Genomic DNA, 20,203 nt, shown 5'->3' on the forward strand with positions numbered 1-20,203 from the left:
ATTAATATCTGCTGTTTACAAGCCACCCAGTTGGTGGTATTTTATTACAGCAGCCTGAATGGACTAAAAACATTCACTGACCAAAAAACAGGAGAGTTGGTATTTCAACTCTAGAAAGAACTGGAAAACTCATGACAGAAAACACTTCGTTAACACAACCAAGGCATAATGAAAAACCAGGTTTAAACATTTAAAAGTAGGATTCACATAGTAGTTTTAATGAACTGCATTATAATTCTACATAAGGAAACCCAAAAATAAGAAAGGAAGACTCTCAGGTCCAACAAGTATTTAACTATACTTAAGTATGCATTTGAACGGAAATATTAATTGGTAGTAGTGATTGGTGGTAGTGATATGGGAGGAATTTTGACTTTTTCTTTTCTATATTATCTGCATTTTCCAAGTTCTTATTTTTTATAATAAATGTTACTTTTATAATTAGAAAAATTATGTAAAATAAATACTTCAACATTTAGTTCTATTACTGTAATTTCAGTATGCAGCTTCTCTTGAATTCTGGTTTACTAAGCAAAGAAATTGGAGTTTTCCTTAAAACTTGTTAAACTGGGTTTTCTCTTGAAAACCTCACTTACCTCATCATAAAATTCTGGGTTTTGGTGATGGTGTAAAACTGCAGCAAAGGCGCTTCTTGTGAATACTGGCCCACCAGGTCTGCCATAAATGCACTAAAATAAGAATTAGCAAAGGAAGACACCAGTCTTCAATTAATAGAGTAAGACATTAAACTCAAATGTGTTGTAAAGAAATCAGCATTCCTACAGCATAAAACTAAGCCACCTTTGATGGATTTCTCCTGTTTACAAGACTCCAGACCCACAAGTCCTCTTACTCCTAGATCCTACCTGCCCCTGGCTTATCTCCCAGACCTCCCCATCGACTCCCTCCCCCACCCCTCCCCCACCCCTCCATGCCCTGGACAATGCCTGCTCACTGCTCACTTACACCTCCATGCCTTTGCTGACACAAACCCTTGGTCTGAATGACCTTCCCTCCCATGTACTGCAAGCAAACTCTCATGCATCCTTCAAGAAATGATTCATTCCTTCCTGTGTCCCCTCGGCAATTTTTTTTTTTTTTTTTTTTTTTTGTGGTACGCGGGCCTCTCACTGCTGTGGCCTCTCCCGTTGCGGAGCACAGGCTCTGGACGCGCAGGCTCAGCGGCCACGGCTCACGGGCCCAGCCGCTCCACGGCACGTGGGATCTTCTCGGACCGGGGCACGAACCCGTGTCCCCTGCATCGGCAGGCGGACTCTCAACCACTGCGCCACCAGGGAAGCCCCCTCGGCAATTTTTTATACTAATTATTCAGTTTTATCCAAAAAACCATTTCTGTACCTTCTGCGTGCCAGGAGCTTTTCCTCCCTGACTGCCTTTCCCACTAAACTGTGAATTTCTTGAGGGCAAAAACTATATTATATTCTTTGCATCTTTATCTCCTTCCCTTCTTGGAAAGTCATTTCCACACAGTTACAGTAAAGAATTTGGGCTCTGGAGCCAGAATGCCTGTGGGTTTGAACACTGGTTCCACTAATGTATGGCCCTGAGCAATTCATTTAAATTCTGTGCATTAGTTCCCTCATCTAAAAAAAATTCAGATAATAATAGTTCCTAACTCAAAAGACTGTTATGAGCATTAAAGGAGTCTAATTACCTATAGGGTTCTACGAGCAGAGCCTGGAATATAACAAGCTCTCAATAAACATCACCAATAATCTACTATTATTATTACACACTAGAATAAACATTTTCAAGTTAGGTGCATGATGTTTACTGAATTGAATACGTATAAGAAAACCCCCTCCCTAAAGAGTATAACAAAACAGACATTATCAATTAAGAGCAAGAACTCAATTATTCCAAATTCTGTAAGGTTCAGCATATGTGGTTATATTCTGTGATGTCACATATTTTTGTGTTTGTGTCGATTAAAATGTGCTAAATCCCTTTAGTTGTACAATATCATGCAACTGCAGTTTTTTTTTTTTCTTTTTTTGAGGTACGCGGGCCTCTCACTGTTGTGGCCTCTCCCGTTGCGGAGCACAGGCTCCGGACGCGCAGGCTCAGCGGCCATGGCTCACGGGCCCAGCCGCCCCGCGGCATGTGGGATCTTCCCGGACCGGGGCACGAACCCGTGTCCCCTGCATCGGCAGGCGGACTCTCAACCACTGCACCACCAGGGAAGCCCCAACTGCATTTTTTAATGGAAAATTACGAACACATAAAATACAAACCTTCAGAGGCTGAGAGTCTTCCTCATCTGAATCTTTGAATTCAATGCAAATAGCAATATTTCTGGCCTGCAGCGATAGTTAAATAATAAAAAAAGAAAATAAAATAAAAAGCCAAAGTATGTAAATATAAAAGAACAAGAAAAGCCAAAACCTAAGAGAGCTTGGTGTCAAAAATAAAACCTCAATCTTTGCACTCACCTTGGCAAAAGATTTTTGACTGTCATATTTCAAGGACTTAGGATAAACATAAAGGTGGTGGTTGTAGATGGTGTATGGCTGAGTGTGTTTTGGTATGCAGGGCACAAATTCCTCTACCTCAAACGTGATTGGCATTTTAGTACAGGTTTCAAACTGCTTCGTAGGAATGTATGATGAATTGACATAATCTAAAAAAATTAAAAACAAACAAACTGAAGTAAAAACCAAACAAAAACTTGTCTGTTTATTACACAGAACTTACACTTACTAGGAAAGTCTGAGGAAACATTATCAATTGTAATGTCTAGATTGCCCAAAATCACGGGGAGTTTAGCCATCTTCTCAGGTCTACAAACGAAAGAAAAGAAAAATAAACAGGTTAGGTTAGCTCTGAATTCTAGAGCAGCACTTCCTAGAGAAATATAATGCAAGCCATAAAAGTAATTTTAAACTTTCTAATAGCTACATTTTTAAAAAGTGAAAGGAAACAGGTAAAAATTAGTTTTAAAAATATTTTATTTAACCCAACATTTTTAAAAACATTATCTCAATATGTAATGAGTATAAAAAGTGCGTTCTAATTCTTCGAAACCAGGTGTGTATTTTACACTTGCAGCTCTCCTCAGTAAGGCCTGCTGTATTTCAAGTGCTCGATAGTCACACGTGGCTAGTGGCTACTGTGCTGGACACCACGAGTCCAGATAAGAATATTAGCAAAATGTTAGAGTGGAAGTTTTCCTGAACCACTCCATCCTCGGCATACATTCTTGGCTCATGTAGAATCATGAAAATTCAGAAGCCATCTTAGGCTCCAATGTCTAGTGAAATGCCAGATACAAAGAAGGTACTCGGCGAAATGTCTCGTGTTTGTATTTGGTCTGACTCCACCCGATACAGGAATGTCCTCTGTGACGTTCCTGACCTGCCTCAGCCCTTCCTAGTGACATGGGAATCTTCCACATAGCCGTTTCGATATCCAGATTGCTCTTCGTCACAGCATGGTAAAATTCACTTCTCTGAAGCTTCCACTCGTCACGGAGTTTAGTTATGTTTCTCTGTGTAACACTTTTAACCATCTATACACAGTTATCATACCTTCCTGAAGTCCTGGATTCCCAGTCCTTTTGCATCTCCTTCCAATGCCATTGCTCTCACATAAGAACATCCCCTTTACATCATGGCTCCCAGAACTGCATAGATAAGGCCCAGTGTGGTCTGCCCAGGTGGGGTAGAGCAGCTGTCTGGTTTTGAACAATATATCCTTCTACTGATGCAGCCAAAATTCTATTACTTTTAAACAGTCACACCACCCTAGTGACGCACATTAAATTTACAAGCACCTAAACTCCCTATTTTTTTTTTCATATGCTTCACTATCGTGCTATATGTTTCCATCCTGTATTTATACAATTATGTTTTTAGAAGTCAGAACAGGATTTGATTTTTGTCTCGGTGAAATTTTATCTTTTTATGATCGAGTCATTCCAGTTGATCAACACACTCCTAAAGCCAGATTCTAACATCTAATGTGTTAGATATGCCTAACAGCTTTACGTCATGAAGACATTCATCAGCACCTTACATTCTCATAAAAGTCAGTGATGACGATAATGCACAGAATATTGCAAGAAGCAGCTCCTCAAACTTCTAGAGGCCCATAGCCAGGCTGACACTAGCCACTCATCACCCCTCCTGGCTTCTGGTCACTCCAGCATTGAACAACTGTCCACTCTCTCACATGCACTGCACTCCTCTGACCCATTGGCCATCTTAGAATGTACACTTTGCGTTCCTCTGCTGGACCAGCGTGGCAACCCAATTAAAAACACAGAAGCAGAAACTTGACTAGGATAACTAGTTCTACTTGTTCCTAGAACACAGAACACTGCCTCCTGGTTCTTCATTGGCCACCTGTTTAATAATGTCTTTGAGAACCCTGGCAAGAAACATCACAGCTCAGTGGCCAACAGATTCAGCATTTGGTTTTGTTCCCAGTTTTGAAAAGTTCCTAACTCCTGTTTTTAAGATTCCTCAGACATCATTGTTGTCTTAAGCAATCTCACATGTAACTTAAAATATATCTTGTGGTACTGCGGGTCTGAGCCAGGAGGTCCCTAACAGTTCCAAATTCTGGCTTTCATATGACTACAGCCTACATTGAGCATAGTCTTCTTTGCCCACCACCAGCTCCAACTTACACAATCACTTTCTCTCAGGGTTCCTCTCATTTCCACTTGTCTTTTGTTTACATCTGAGTTTAAATGAACAATTCCTTGAAATCCTGAGAGAACTGTCAGGAAAGCAAGTCAACAAATAGTCATCATTCTGCCTTCAGTTAAAAAGATTGCTGGCCAAAAGGTGTCCAGGTACCGCCCAGCATTACCCCGATACTTTGCCCCTGTGCCACCGTGTGATTTGTTCACTAACACAATACCCTTTTCTTCTAGCAGGAAGACTGTGCCTTCGACAATCATTCCCTGGGAGCTGTCAGTGGCTTCCCAAGCACTGCTAACCACCACAATGAGAGTCCACCAGAGCCTCCCTCACCTTTACCCAAAGCTCTGGGGGCATCATCCCTCAGACCGGGGGATTTCTACGCAGGTATAAATTTTCTTGACGTATACTGCCTTGCTCCACATCTTCATTTGAACAACTTAACTCTGCAACATACTATAAAAACTCTGTTGACAAAATCTTAGAGACACCTACAGAGTTGTATCTGCTTCCTTGAGTCAGGAATATTATGTTTAATGTAAATGATACTTTTAAATGTACAATAAGTACTCGAGAGTACTGTATTTCACCCCTTCCTAGTTATTTCTACCTGAGGATAAATATATACCTTCTTCAAGATTTTTTTTTTTTGGTTATCACTATGACATCATGCCCATATAAGTTTGAGAGATTTGGATTTCTAAGCAACAAATTTTAATTAAATTATCTTCATTCACTGGAACTCTTTCTACGATGTGTTACTTACTTCTGTGTCGAACTATACTTACTTCTTATTCTGTTTCCTCCCTCTACTGAGAGCTTTATTCTTACTTCTTTTTCTGTTTCCTCCCTCTACTGAGAGCTTTTACTTCTAGTTGCTACTGTGTAGAGGCATTATTTCCATTCATTTCCAAGCAAGCACCGATCTGAGCTTAGTTCCATACCAGGTAGCACAGGGACTCTGTGGAAGCTGTTTCTACCAACTCAGTTTTTTAAAACATAATCTTAGGGCTTCCCTGGTGGCGCCGTGGTTAAGAGTCCGCCTGCCGATGCAGGGGACACAGGTTCGTGCCCCGGTCCGGGAAGATCCCACATGCCGTGGAGCGGCTGGGCCTGTAAGCCATGGCCGTTGAGCCTGTGCATCCGGAGCCTGTGCTCCACAACGGGAGAGGCCACAATAGTGAGCGGCCCGTGTACCGCAAAAAAAACCACCACAAAACATAATCTTAAACCTATTTCACAATTTTATGATTTTTATTGAACTTGGCTTATTAGAGATCAAAACGTCACACACATCAAATATTCTACTGCCTTTTATATGTTCATTTTCAAAGTGACAGGGTGTGTGTGTGGGTGCACAAGCATGTGTTGCACAAAGAGAATTCTCTCATATCTGAAATTAGTTTGGAGTTTTGGGTATTGCTGTTGTTTTTTGTTTTTTGTTTTTTTTACACGGGCCTCTCACTGTTGTGGCCTCTCCCGTTGCGGAGCACAGGCTCCGGACGCACAGGCCCAGCGGCCATGGCTCATGGGCCTAGCCGCTCCGCGGCACGTGGGATCTTCCCGGACCGGGGCACGAACCCGTGTCCCCTGCATCGGCAGGTGGACTCTCAACCACTGCGCCACCAGGGAAGCCCGTGGAGTTTCTTTTAATGCTAAAAATTAGTACCTACATTCTATGTAAAACTTATAAAAGAATGCTTAAAACTTCACTGATTAAATAAATGTGTAATGGAGATGCATGTACGGAGTCTGTCACTTGGAAACTGCTTCTGTCTACATGTGACCTTAAAAGTGAGGCTCACACTCCCTCTCTTGGGAAAAGGAAAGGCTTTCTTTTCCCACTGCCATACATTCCTGCTGGTTCAACCACTCCCCGAGAGGAAAGGGCAATGGTATCACAAACTAGCAGCCATCCCATGCCGAGAGGGTTGGTGTCCTCAGCTTTGCATTTCTGGAGCTTGGCCCTCGCTTCCCTACTTCCTATATTGACCCATTAAAGTGATCAACTGGTAATACAGACATGCCTGGGTGTGTTGTTGGTGTGAGTCTACTCTTCTAACTGCATTTTGTAAAAGGAAATATTCCCTAAAAGCTCTCTGTCACTTAAAAATATATATATGATTGAAAGACATTTGAGATGTTTTTGTTTAAACAAAACCACTGAATGTCCGCCTATGACAAATTTCAATAATCATCTGTCAAGTGCTTACGCTGTGCGACAATGTGCACTACACTAGGCACCGTGGACAGAAGACAAACAGGATCCGATTTCCATCCTCAAGAAGCCAAAAATCCAGTGGATACTGTCAACTGTTTAAGATATAGGATGGCAATTACTTCCGTAGCGTGCATACACACGTCTACTGAAAAGTGGAGGATCTAGACGTATTGAGAAGGAACGGGGGATAAGACCAGCGCTCACGGTGAGAGGAGCCACCGTGACAGGCATTCTCGCGCATTCCCCCCACAGTTCTAGGAGCAGCAGCAGGGCTCTTATTATCCCCCCTTAAAAAGAAGAGGACACTCAAGCACAGAGGCCAAGTGATGGGAGATCTCTGCCTGAGATCTCCCATCACGGAAGTGAGTTACGGATTAGACTGCGAACAGTAATAATGTCAAACTTGGGTACGTAGAAGAGAGAAGTACAAATAAACACACATATGTAAGCCTCATGCAGAAACCCTTATAGTATTATTACCTAAACTACTTAATATGGTAGCATTAAAAAAAGGTCTGCATTTTAAAGAAAATGTTCTATTTTTATACTTTGCCTGCAGATCCACCACAGAAATAAGACAAGACACAGCCACGAGCAAATCAAACAAACGTAAAAAACCACGTCCTTCTTCTTGCATAGATACTTCCTGGAGCACATATGTTAGCAATACCATCTATCTGACAGAATTATTTTCTTACTAAATCGTGGAATGTCTCCTCTGATAATTACTATAAGGGAGAGGGGGACAGTGGCTGATGAGCTTTGCCAGCTGTTTTCTAGACACTAGGGCAGCTTTAGAACATTTTTCTCATCCATTGTTCAATGACATTTTGAGACCATCATGGGAGCAGAAACCATAGCTTTGGATCCAAGCTGGTGCCCAAGCCACTGATATGAGATTATTCTTTGTAAAAAAAAAAAAAAAAAAAAAAAAAAAACAAAGAGGAAAGAAAAAGAGCAACACTAAGGTTTTTTAAAAAATGAAAAAAGGGATCCTCCACTCGCCTAACTGAACTGTGAAAAACACACAAACACTGGCATTTCTTTGGATTCTTACTGAAAAAGGACAGCAGCTTTCCTCGTGCCACTGCATTTTCTGCTGCTGACAGCATCGGGTCTCTATTTTCGGGTTTCTGAGTCTCTCTCTGGCCATCTGGACCACACTCTTCCCAGGAAACCCTTCCTACTGAAGGCCTGTTTTGCAGGGAGAACCCACCCTGTGCTCGGGACCAGTGGAGGCTTTGCTCTTTGCTGCCTGGTCACAGGCTCTCTGCTCGGATCATGTTTTGACTGATGAACCTGTGAAGTTCCACCCTCCAGGTTCCACCCAGGAAGCCAGACCTTCAGCTGGGGCCACTCCCAAAGAGCAGCCACTGTGGCAGGAGCTTCAAGCTAACCAGCCTAGGGAGTGACTTCTGAGACAGGGCTCCCAACCCCCAACACATAAAAAACTTCACTATCGGGCTTCCCTGGTGGCACAGTGGTTGGGAGTCCGCCTGCCGATGCGGGGGACACGGGTTCGTGCCCCGGTCCGAGAAGATTCCACGTGCCGTGGAGCGGCTGGGCCCGTGAGCCACAACTACTGAGCCTGTGCGTCCAGAGCCTGTGCTCCGCAACGGAAGGGGCCACAGCAGTGAGAGGCCCACGTATCGCAAAAAAAAAAAAAACCACAAAAAACTTCACTATCTGTTTTGTTGGAATATATGGGTAAATGTTAGTTAAAAAAAAAAAAAGTTCATGTAAAATCATGGAAAGCTACAAAGTGCAAAGTGAAAAATCACCCATAAACCCATCCCTCAGAGATAACCATGACTACCATTTGGTGTATAACCCAAATGACTATTTTTATGTCCTTCTATCTTTCCATCTAGCTAGCTATTCGCCTATCCATTTCTTCATTTATATACAAAAAGAAATATATGAAATATTTGCTTTTCAAAAGTGACATCACATAGATACACTTTCTCCTCCTTACCAATACAGTTGAGCCCACCTTGCTAAGTGAGTACACAGAGACCTACATCATGATTGCTGAGAATCGCATGGTAGGCTAGTGAGAGAAAACTGTAATCTATTTAACTAAAGGTGACTAGAGTTTTTTTTAAAAATCAACTTTTTATTCTATAAGCAAGGCTGAAAATTTCCTGAAAATCAAATAAAAACTTAACAATACTCTATGACAACACAGTATGTATAACAATACACTACCCATTACCAATAAGTAAAGGTTTTTGAAAGATGTTAATTATGACTCTATTTAGAATTCTGAAAAAACAGAAGAGAGAGAAGTAAGAAAAAGGTGAAAATGAAGTTAAAGAAAGCTAAACAGCCATTCTGAATTCTAGGTAAACTTATATAGTTACTTTGAAATGCATTTTTTCAAGTAAAAAAATCAGACTGAAAGGCACATAGAATAGTTACTGGCTGGCTCTTGGCTCTTCTTCTCATTTCATTATCTTTTTTTTTTTTTTTTTTTTTTTTTGTGGTACGAGGGCCTCTCCTGCATCAGCAGGAGGATTCTCAACCACTGCGCCGCCAGGGAAGCCCCTCATTATCTTTTAATACCCTCAGCTCTGTCTCCTTCCCAGAATTTTCCCAGAGAAATTGTAAAACCCGTGTCCCTAGCAAAGGAAATCCGTGTCATAGGTTCAGCAGTGAACTTCTTACAGTGGAGCACCAGAACAGCCCAGTGGTTAAGGGCCCAGATCCTCAGCCACCTGACTGCCACCAGCTGCACAATGTTGGACACCTCACTCAGCCTCTCTCTGACCTATTGCCATGGGTTGAATTGTGTTCCCTGAAAAGACGGTGAAGTCCTAGCCCCCAGTACCTATGAATGTGACCTTATTTAGAAACAGGATATTCACAGATGTAATCAAGTTAAGATGAAGTCATTAGGGTTGGCCCTAATCCAATATGATGTATTCCTATAAGAAGAAGGAAATTTATAGACAGAGACATACAGGAAGACAGCCGTGTGAAGATGGGAGGCAGAGACTGAAGTTATGCTGCCAAAAGCCCAAGAATGCCTGGGGCTCCCAGATGATGAAAGACACAAGCACAGATCCTCCTTTGGAGATCTCAGAGGGTGCGTGGCCCTGCCAACACCATGACTTCAGGCTTCTAGCCTCTAGAATTCTGTTGTTTTAAGCCACCCAATATGTGGTGCACTGTTAGAGCAGCTCTAGGAAACAACTACCCTCACTAATATAGGTAAAGCACTTAGAACAATGCCTGTGAACTGTTAGTACTATATGCGTTACTGTCCTCCCCCATCACCCATTCAGTTAATGGTACCACGAATCACTCCATCATGCAAGTCAGAAAACTGGGAGTTATTTACCTGAGACTACCACCCATTTCTCTCTCCTTCCACCCTAACACCCAATCAGGAAGCCAAGACCCAGTAACTGCACCTGTCTAACGTGACGTGAACTAGTCCTGTTTCCTACTCTTCCCATGTCCACTTGCGATAGCTTTGCTGAGTCCTTGCCCACTTCTTGCCAAAGGTTCCTCAATTGTCTCTTTCCTCCCTGGGCTCATCTCTACCCAACAAACCCTTCACAGCACCACCAATAACATTCTTTATACAACTCAAATTAACCAGGTAACTCTTCTGACTTTAAACCCCTTCTTCCTGCTCAAGGACTTGAGGAAAAGTTCCACACTCATCCAACACGCCTTGGTGTATGAGTTGAGCAACTGAAAAGACTGCTCCTGCTTCCTCCCTTTCCACTGAACAACTTCTGTTTTTCAGGTGTGGAAGGAAATAAGTAAGGCCTTGAGACTCACTTCCGAAAGTCTGCAAGCAACTTGAGCATGTCTTCATTGGATAGCTTATTGCTGTCTTGCTTGTAGAGAGCAGAAAATCTGGCATTTTTGTCAAGGTTTCCAGATGCATCCTTAAACAATGTCCTGAAATAGCAAAATAACATGTCTAAGCTGTTTCCAAATGACCCAAATAAATCCATAACTTGACTCCGGTTTCTATGTGAAGACTAATTATTATTCCACTGGCTATCGCCCACAGAAATCTCATTATCTAAAGACATGGAATATATTTATGAGGATGAACACAACTAACTCAATTTACATAGAAAACATTTCCAGCAAACGGCTTGTGCTTAGGAAATAACATAAACAGCCAAATGCTTAAGAAATAGAGATCACAAATAAAGAGGATCTGCAGGCCTCGCTGGGCTGCCACCCACTCCCAGCTGGAGGCATGTGGCTGGAACCCGGAATCCCAGCTCTGCAACAAACACTCGTGTCCCTCCTGCCAGCGCTAACATTGCTATCTGCCAGCTAGCATCTCTCCTCGCTGTGTCTCTAATGAGTGATTTTTCAGGTACGGAGCTTACTTATTTTTCAGTTTTACATATTTAAATCCTCTTTGTCTCTGGACAAAAAAACAGAATAGGTCAGTCTGTCTGTCTGTCTACTATCCATCTCCATATATCTGTATCCATATGAAAGGTATAAAAGATGTTCTCCTTACCTTGCTGCCCAGGCAAATGGCATTCTGTACTGCCCTAGTCTTTGGCATGCCTGCTTGGCATTCTTCAGCACCTTCTGAGCAACCTTGAGGACATCAGAATAAAGCCATGAGTTACTGTATCCCACAGAATAAGCAATCTCTTACGGTAGTCGTATCAGATGCGTGGACAAGCACACCTTACTGCAGCGGATATGGCTGGACTGATACTCAGTGCAGAGTATTCTGCTCCTCACATTCCCTAGCAGTGATTTTCAAAGAATATCAAATGAAAATTGTTTCCAAAATGTATGTCTTTTCTTTGGTCTTCAGAGGCAACAAGCATGCCATTTCATAGGCCTTTCTATTTCTTCATGACTAAAGGCTATATATTATAAGTCCACTGAGTTATTAATAATTACTAATACTTGGTATTCATGCCCCAATATATCACATTACTAGAGTTTAAATGAGAATACTAATGAAAATACTAAGCTTTCATAACTCCTAATGTGCACTGACTTATGCAGACTCCCCAGATTTGGGGGATATATATTCATGATTAAGACATTACAGGTATTGACTTAAGTTAGGTCAGTGTTTTCAATCACTATGTTCTTGTTTTCTAGGTGTAAGTTACCATTACTTCTAATGATTAATTTTGGTTTGTTGTGGGTGGCTGGATTAACTCTATAGTGCACAGGGAAGCAGATTTGCTTTTGGCCTATGTATGCACGGCAGGTCTATTCATCAACTATACCCCTATTGCTAAAGCAGATGACACCCAATTTTCCCAAATTTGCTTCTTCTGGAATACTGCATTGTTACCACTACAAAGTGTGACTGATTCAGAGTCAGAGAGAGGGGGGTTGAAGGGTCTTTTACATTACTTAAGTACATCAGAGTCAAACCAATTTTGGGAAATGTGACGTAGTGCCTATGAACTAAAGTGTGCTCTGCAGAGCTGCAGCAGCAGCCCTACTGGGAGCCTGCCAGGAATGCAGAGTCTTGGGCCCCACCCCAAACCTCCTGGGTCAGGACCTGCATTCTGACCAGACCGCCGGTGATCTGTGTGCGCCAAGTTTGGGAAGCGCTCATCTAGAAGACTCAGAAGGAGAACAACAGAGCTCTCTGCCTCAGTAAAACTGAAACCAGCTGTGTGCTTCTAGAGCACTAAACCTCTCTGGGCTCTACTTTCCCACCCGAAAAATGACGAGCTTGGGCTAGACTTGCCATTATCCGTTCCAGTTACTAAACGTGACGATTCTACCGTAACCGTGCAGGGGAACTGCTGCCTTCATGAATGACTTGGAAAACACTTCTCGACTGAAACAGGTGTTGGGAGCTCATCCAGCCCTCCCTTTCTTCTTCAAGTGGGGCATGTCCATGCGGGGACTTGGAGATCATAGAGTAAATGGTCGGCCTTCCTGGGGTGGCCATTTTACTTACACATTTTCAGGTAGAAATGATTATTTTTAGGTTCTAACAGTAAGGACTATGTTGTGGAGTAAAATGCAATATTTGCATAAAATTTAAAGCCAAAACAGTCCTCAAATAAGTTTCATTCTTGCCTGTAGTGAATGAGGACTGAACTCTCAGACTTACTGAGGGTATAAATGGAACACAATATGTATAACAGTCAGAGTGAAAAACTCATTTTTGCCCTTTCGGTTTTCCCCCCCTTTTCTTTCTTTTTTAGAAAATCTATTCGTGGTGGACACCTACAGAGACTATTCCTAAAAGTTTCCTCCAAAACAATAATTTCCTCCAAATGATATTCTAGACCATCTTGGAAAACATGAAGAGACATTTTGATATACAGAAAAAATCATCCCTCAGCAAAATCTCTACCAAATCTCCTATTTTTATATGAGATGGTTGAGTCTTAATCTCTGCTTTAATTTACTGCATTGGAGGTGTGAACGCATGGAAAAATGTACACATGGCTGAGCCTCACGTTCCATAAGTAATGAAGAAAGAGCAAATTCAACAGATGCTCAATGGACACTGGAAAGTGTGGCATCTAGCCTGGGGGGATATGTGATTTTCACACCAGCGTGAGCTGCCAAATTTCAAACCATGCACATGGCAGGCAGAAGTAGCAAAGCTGGAGCATACCAGCCTTGGAAATGTGTTGCATACATGGTGGGGGAGTAGATCTTATCTTGGGCATTCATTGATTATTAATCAAACCATCAAAGAACTAAAAGAGCTTCTCATCCAAGGTTTTACAGACTTGATTTTAAAAGTAAAACAGCTTCTCTCCAGAGACCAAATTTTACTCTGCTTTTATCAGCCAGAAAAGCATATGTTTGAAGCCATGCCCCTGGGTAAATGGGCTTCTCCTTGACTGGAGCTGTAATAATTGATAATGACATCCTCCTATATGCGTCAGTGATTTAGTACCCATAGCACTGTCTCATATGCAGGTGGTGGGGGGTAGCAATATCATCTTTCAACTACAGATGGGACACCTGGGGCCCAGAGAGGTGACATGATGTATCCAGGCTAGTTAGGAGCTCAGCACCCAGGTCTCTGACTCCTGGAACCTGTTCTTTAAAACCCGTCCTACATCTTGGTGGACACACTGTGATGTACAGTGGCCAAAGAGAGGAAGATAGGAAGCTCTGAATCACTCAGAAAACCCCAGTTAGAGCCTCTGGGATGTCCCCTCCTACTGCTGACCAGTCCTTGCCAATGTATCAGGGTCTTGGATGGCCACTAATACAAAATTTTTTTTAAATAACTAAAAGTACTTTAAAACTGGCACAGGACAGCACTCAACAGCTGACTGGAACCAGGTAGCTCAATGTGCTAGAAAGTGACAGTCAAGTGCCAGTTGGCGACTCTAGCTGTGGGACACTGAGCAGGTAACTAAACCTTCATAAACCTCAGTTTTGGGGAGTGTGAAAGGTATTCTTGGCCTAGATGACTTCTAATATTTAATAACTCTACTGTATATCCACATCTAGGCACTCCCCAGGTAATGAACAAACACCAAAGTAATGAAAACACACCAAACATACATCTTGTACGTTTCCTTTCCCTCTTCCACCTAATGTCACACCATCTCTGCCACCGTAGCCCCGCCCCACCTGACAAAACACAAGTGCGCCTGATCTACTGACACTACTGGCCAGATCATCTGAGCCAGGTCACCTCCCAGTTTCCAGTCTCACATTTAAGTGTAAATGGACCCAAATTTATAATTCCAGGACCTCAGAGACATGTCAACAAGTGGAATGAACTCTATTTAAATACAATATACGTACTTCTTAATGACAGAAAGTTTACTACTAAGCTGGAAATTCCTTTGCCAATTATTATTTCAGGATGTCAGGATAGTCTAGCCAAATGAAGTATTTTATTTACACATGGAACTACTTTTCATTGAAAATTGGACACATAAGGTTAACTATAAGACAATCTATGAGACTAGTCTACATCTTTTAGAATATAAATATGGCTTAACTATGATTTCTTTAAGCATTTCTGTATATATTTTTTCTGATTGCTGTTTATCATCACAAGGCATGCAAGTCATCCATACCTTAGAAGAGTCTGAACTTTTCATGTATGGCTCAGCACCATGTGTGATGCTCCCCTGAAGCACTTTTTCAATTCTAGCCACAAGAAATATATCAGGATGAGGGCACGTGACTGAAAATATTCCCTAGGGAACAAAAGATTTTCTTCCATGAGCAGAATTTACAGCTACATTAAACAAATCCCATGAACATTAAAGATTTTCAAGCAGCAAAGAGCACTGATACAGTATAGCTACTCAGAAGCACACAGGGCCAAACCGGTTAACTCATCAGCAGTTCATCATCTGATCAGAAAGGCTATTTGGTGGAGGAGGCAACTAGCAGAAAGTTTAGAAAAAAGAAATGAGAAATCAAAAACTACTTCTTGGGGCTTCCCTGGTGGCATGGTGGTTGGGAGTCTGCCTGCCAGTGCAGGGGACACGGGTTCGAGCCCTGGTCTGGGAAGATCCCACATGCTGCGGAGCAACTGGGCCTGTGAGCCACAACTACCGAGCCTGCGTGTCTGGAGCCTGTGCTCCGCAACAAGAGAGGCTGCGATAGTGAGAGGCCCGCGCACTGTGATGAGGAGTGGCTCCTGCTTGCTGCAACTGGAGAAAGCCCTCGCACAGAAACGAAGACCCAACACAGCCAAAAATAAAATAAATAAATTTATAAAATGGCTGATGAATATTAAAAAAAAAAAAACTACTTCTCTTTCAGCTTGCTTTTACTGTCTAATTATATATACTGTCAATATAATTAACCGTCTCATTTACCCCAGTTGTGCATTACAAAGTTTCATTACGTATTTACATAGCACATGCAAGAGAAGCCTTATTGGCATGACCGCTGGGCTCACGCTGCACCCACCTGCTTCGGATACTGCATGGCGGCTTCGTGAAGGATGTCCTGCAGGGCAGGCGAGCTCTGCCTCCCGCCGTTCATCAGAGACGGGGGTGTGGTGGCCAGCATCTGCCTCACTGAGAAATGGTTCAGGTCCACGTGGAAATCGGCAGAAATCTTTCGGTTGTATTTTATGTCAAACAGGGATAGAGTAACAAAGAAAGGCTCGACCTGAACAAAACAAACAAAACAATCCAGACCATAACTATGGCTCAAACTGTCAGGAAAAAAGAACGCTGCTATCAAAGAAGAAATGACTAGACCTATGTATGACTGTTGCTATCAATTACTGCTAAAGGGCAATAGCCTCCATACCTGTCCTGCATCACAAACATCCTGTCCGGGCAGCCGAAACAACCCTCGGCACCCTGATCTAACCCCGCGCCTGCCTCTCTAATACCAGGAACTAGGACCCAATGCCCCAGCTGCACTGCAACAGGCGCATCTGAAACCTCTGAAAAGGCTTTTTAACCTTTATTTTTTTAAAGGAAAATTACATTGGTAGTGGGTCCTTCTTCATTTTCAGCAACACAGCATTGCAAATTGAAAGATAAGTCATTGCACTTGACAAGAATTCTTTTTCCAAACTTTTCTTCAAATGGCTTCACTTCTGGCTCAGCTGACGAGAAGTCAAGCTTCTTTAAAAGAAAATGCAAATATATAAATATATTATGCTCCCACTTAAAAAAAAATCCCATAATAAATGTATCCTAAGGAAATTGCTTAAAATATGTAATCACTATATACCTTAATTTACTCACAACAGTGTTACTATTTTATACATTTATATAGTATATAATAATGGTCAAATAAACGATGCTATATCTACTCAATGGATCATTATGCAGAGCTTAAAAATTATTGTTATGAACAACTCAAGTGCCCATCAACAGAAAACTCTATAAGCAAAATGTGGTGTATACATACAATGGAATATTACTCAGTCATAAAAAGTGGAGTTCTGACACAAGTTACAATAGGGACGGACCCTGAAAACATTATGCTAAGTGGAACAAGCCAGACATAAAAAGGCAAATATTGTCTGCTTCCACATATATGAACTTCTTAAATAGGCAAATTCATAGAGACAGAAAGTAGAACAGAGGTTACTAGGGGTGAGGGGAAGGAGGCATGGTGGGCTGTTGTTTAATGGGTACAGAGATTCTGTCTCAGAGGATGAAAACGTTCTGGAAACGGAGAGTGGTGATAGTTGTACAGTAATGTGAATCTACCTAATGCCAGTGAATAGTACACTTAAAAATGGTTAAAATGGTAAATTTTATGTTATGCATATTTCACCACAATAAACAAAATATCATCAAAAAGCAATATATACATATATATGTGTATATATACGGTTATGAAGTCTGTGAAGAGACATAGAAAAATATTTATTTTTAAAGCTAAATGGTTAAAAGAAGTTCTATAAAAATGACCACAAATGAAGAAGAGGAAAATATGGGAGGAAACATAGCAGAACAGTTGGTCCCTCAAAGCAGCCTTATCTGTAGGCAAACCTGGAGGCCCTCCCAAGCCGTGTTTTGGATTTTTGGGGGACACAGATGTGGACCACATGCACTGCAAGGCTTGTATTTGGAACTGAGCTTGGGCTAGTCAGAAAATATCACAGTCTACTGGGCATCTGTAGCGATGCTTGTTATTTTCTGATGGTGATTTTAGGGGGTAAATTATATATGTTCTTTGTGGACTTGAGAGTGTCTTTGGATAAATCTCCCTCAATTTTCAACAATCTATTAAATATCAAATATTCACAATGGTTGTGCTATGGTAATGAGATTACAGGTTGTTTTTATTTTTTCCTCTTTCTCCTGAATTTTCTATATTGTTATACTGCTTGTTATCCAAAGTATATAAATAAGCAAACAAACAAACAAATAACCTAACAAAGGTTTTCTTTCCCTGAACTATTTTGAATATTAAAATAGTTCTTACCTGGGCATCTGGGTCCAAGTAAAAAAGTTTAACTCTGCTTTCACTTTTCAGTTTGATTTCTGCTTCTCTGTTACTCTGATAACAAGATAAACAGGAAATAAAAATTACATTGAAAAAACCCTTTTCTTACAGAGATGTCTAAATATGTTTGGAAGCTACCCCATCCTGAAGAGCCAGACTGCCAGACAGCTCTGCCCTCATCTTGGAGGGTCACCTGCATGTCAGTGAACAAGGATAGGTTATCCAGTGTGTAGCACACAATGTGAGTGAGTGCTACGGGGAAAAAGAGAAGACTTGATCCCCCCGTATGAAGCTGATAAACAACTGCAGCCAAAAGCAATGCAAAGAAAGCAAAAGAGAATAATTAAGCATCAATATCAAGAAAAGCTTAATAAAGTAATGGAATAGGGGACAAGCCTTGAATGAAGGGGTAGAATTTAGACAGCAAAAAGGAGGAAAACATGAGCATTTCAGACCAAATGAAAAGGATGCACAGGAAGGATAGATACTGAGAGAGGAAATGAGCCCAAAGGGTAGAAAGGACTTAGGGTCCAGCCAAGACTGAGGGTACAAGCAAAGGAAGAGGAAGGCATACGTTTTGGATGGCGGAATAAAGAAAACTGTGGGGTATCTTGAAGGACAGCCATAGGTGTCAGCAGCAGGCAAGGGGAGAATTGCTGATTCACTCAATAAATATTTATGAGCACATATTTTATGTCAAGCTAGGGACACAAACATGAATGAAATGCAGTTCCTATCCCCAAGGAACACCATCTGGGAAGACAGAAAATAAACAGCAATATGAATGGCAAAGGAAATCGTATGTACAGTGAGCTAACCTGCACTAGGGGTGGCCGCCAGGAAAAAGCTCTCAGAGGAAGGCCCATCTTGAAGAAGGACATTTGGCCAGAAAAGGAAAGCAGGGCATTCTAAGAGGAGGTACTACAGGTATAGAGGTATGAGTCACACCTGAGCAGTGATCAAGTCATTCATTACAGCTGAATGGTTGTACATGATGAAAAACGTAGAGAAATGAGTCGGATTTGTATGCTAAGGTCTGGGGATTTCACTCAGAATCCAAAAAATCCTGCAATAGTTTAATCAAGGGAATAAAATGACCAGTTCTGCATTTTAGATCCACCCCTCGGGTAGGGCTGAAGCAATGGATTACAAAGGGAAAGACTAGGAGGTCCACATGGTCTCTCCTGAGTTATCACAACAGGCTCCCAGTCTCTCAGCAAGGCCCATAACAAATCCCACCTTCCTAGCTTGGGTGGCCTGCTGACTGGTCAATCCACTAATTTGGGAGGAAGAGCAGGTTTGTGGAGAAGATGGTAGAGTCTGGAGATGCCTGCGGGATTTCCAACTGGAAACATCCAGTAGATAGCCAGAGAGATGGGACGTGGGCACAGGGTGGGGAGGAAGGCTGGAGTTACAGACCAGGAGAACATCAGCAAAGAGGTGAGGATGCAAGTCTTGGGGGTGGGTGAGAGTCCCTGGGGGAAAGTGTGAAAGCGAGTCTCTGGACAGAAACCCAGGGGCCCCAACACTGAAGGGATGGACAGAAGAAGAGAAGTCATTCAGGGAAAGAGACATGGTGGCAGAGATGGGGGCTGGAGAAGTGGGATATGCGAACAGGGAGAGGAGGAAGCTTCTTAGACATTCACAAGACAGAAGTCATCTCCAGCCATGTTATGCCACACCTGATGCCCCTACATCTATATCCTGTTCTTCCTGGCAGTCACAGTTCTTAAGAGAATGTCCTTTCTCATCTGCTCCTTTGCCCAAAGACTATGAGTCACATCTCAGCACCTAACAGCCACAGGGGAGGGCGTCTTATCCTCTCTGCTGGTGGCTTAAAGAGGTCTACTATTACATTTCTAATCACAGCCCATTAGAAATTAAGCATCTTAATTTTCTCAGCCATGTAGTTGTTGTAACAGGTTCTTAGCAATGACCCAAACTCTACCCTGACCATATCTGACAAACTACCTACATCTAGCAGAATGAAATGACCACCAGAATGCCAGCTAAGAAACTGGGTTCTAGTTCTAGTTCAGTTGTTAACTGGCTGCATGAATTTGAGCAAGTCACTTAGCCTCCTTGGACTCTATTTTCATTTCTGAGTAACAATGTTCAACAAGATGACGGCTCGAGTCTTCTTCTACAACAAAGTTTATCTTGATGCTCTCCCTGCAGCTTTAAGGCTTCTGGAGGCTCAGGGGCATTCCTATAAATCATCTGCTCATGCTTACAGAGGAAAGTGTGTGCCTGTGGCTGGGGACAGGGGTGTGTAGGACAGTGTTTTAAATCCATCTTGCCCATCCTCTTATCCTAATTTTTCAAACCAAAAGGGCCAGAACACGTGCATGTAGAATACACTTAACTGAACCCAAAGAGTTTGCTTTACTTTGTATACAACCCATGGCGTTTCCTAACAAAAACATCAGTACTAGGT

The 20,203-nt window shown here is 42.0% G+C and overlaps 1 protein-coding gene across 24 annotated transcripts in view; it reads right to left on the reverse strand.

The window, feature by feature from the left end:
* Positions 1-20,203, reverse strand: part of DOCK9 (dedicator of cytokinesis 9) — a 276,764-nt gene that overhangs the window by 90,668 nt on the left and 165,893 nt on the right. For all 24 annotated transcript variants that reach the window (XM_067016588.1, XM_059041955.2, XM_059041954.2 and 21 more), the window contains exons 10-19: positions 17,746-17,820; positions 16,290-16,430; positions 15,760-15,963; positions 14,913-15,035; positions 11,387-11,469; positions 10,681-10,803; positions 2,722-2,801; positions 2,454-2,641; positions 2,256-2,321; positions 597-689 (exon numbers count right to left, since the gene is read on the reverse strand). In XM_067016588.1, the coding sequence (XP_066872689.1) occupies positions 597-689; positions 2,256-2,321; positions 2,454-2,641; positions 2,722-2,801; positions 10,681-10,803; positions 11,387-11,469; positions 14,913-15,035; positions 15,760-15,963; positions 16,290-16,430; positions 17,746-17,820 (1,176 nt within the window). The remainder of the gene's footprint in view (positions 1-596; positions 690-2,255; positions 2,322-2,453; positions 2,642-2,721; positions 2,802-10,680; positions 10,804-11,386; positions 11,470-14,912; positions 15,036-15,759; positions 15,964-16,289; positions 16,431-17,745; positions 17,821-20,203) is intronic.

Source organism: Kogia breviceps, chromosome 16 (genome assembly GCF_026419965.1).
Source record: "Kogia breviceps isolate mKogBre1 chromosome 16, mKogBre1 haplotype 1, whole genome shotgun sequence".
In the NCBI taxonomy this organism is placed as follows: Eukaryota; Metazoa; Chordata; class Mammalia; order Artiodactyla; family Physeteridae; genus Kogia; species Kogia breviceps.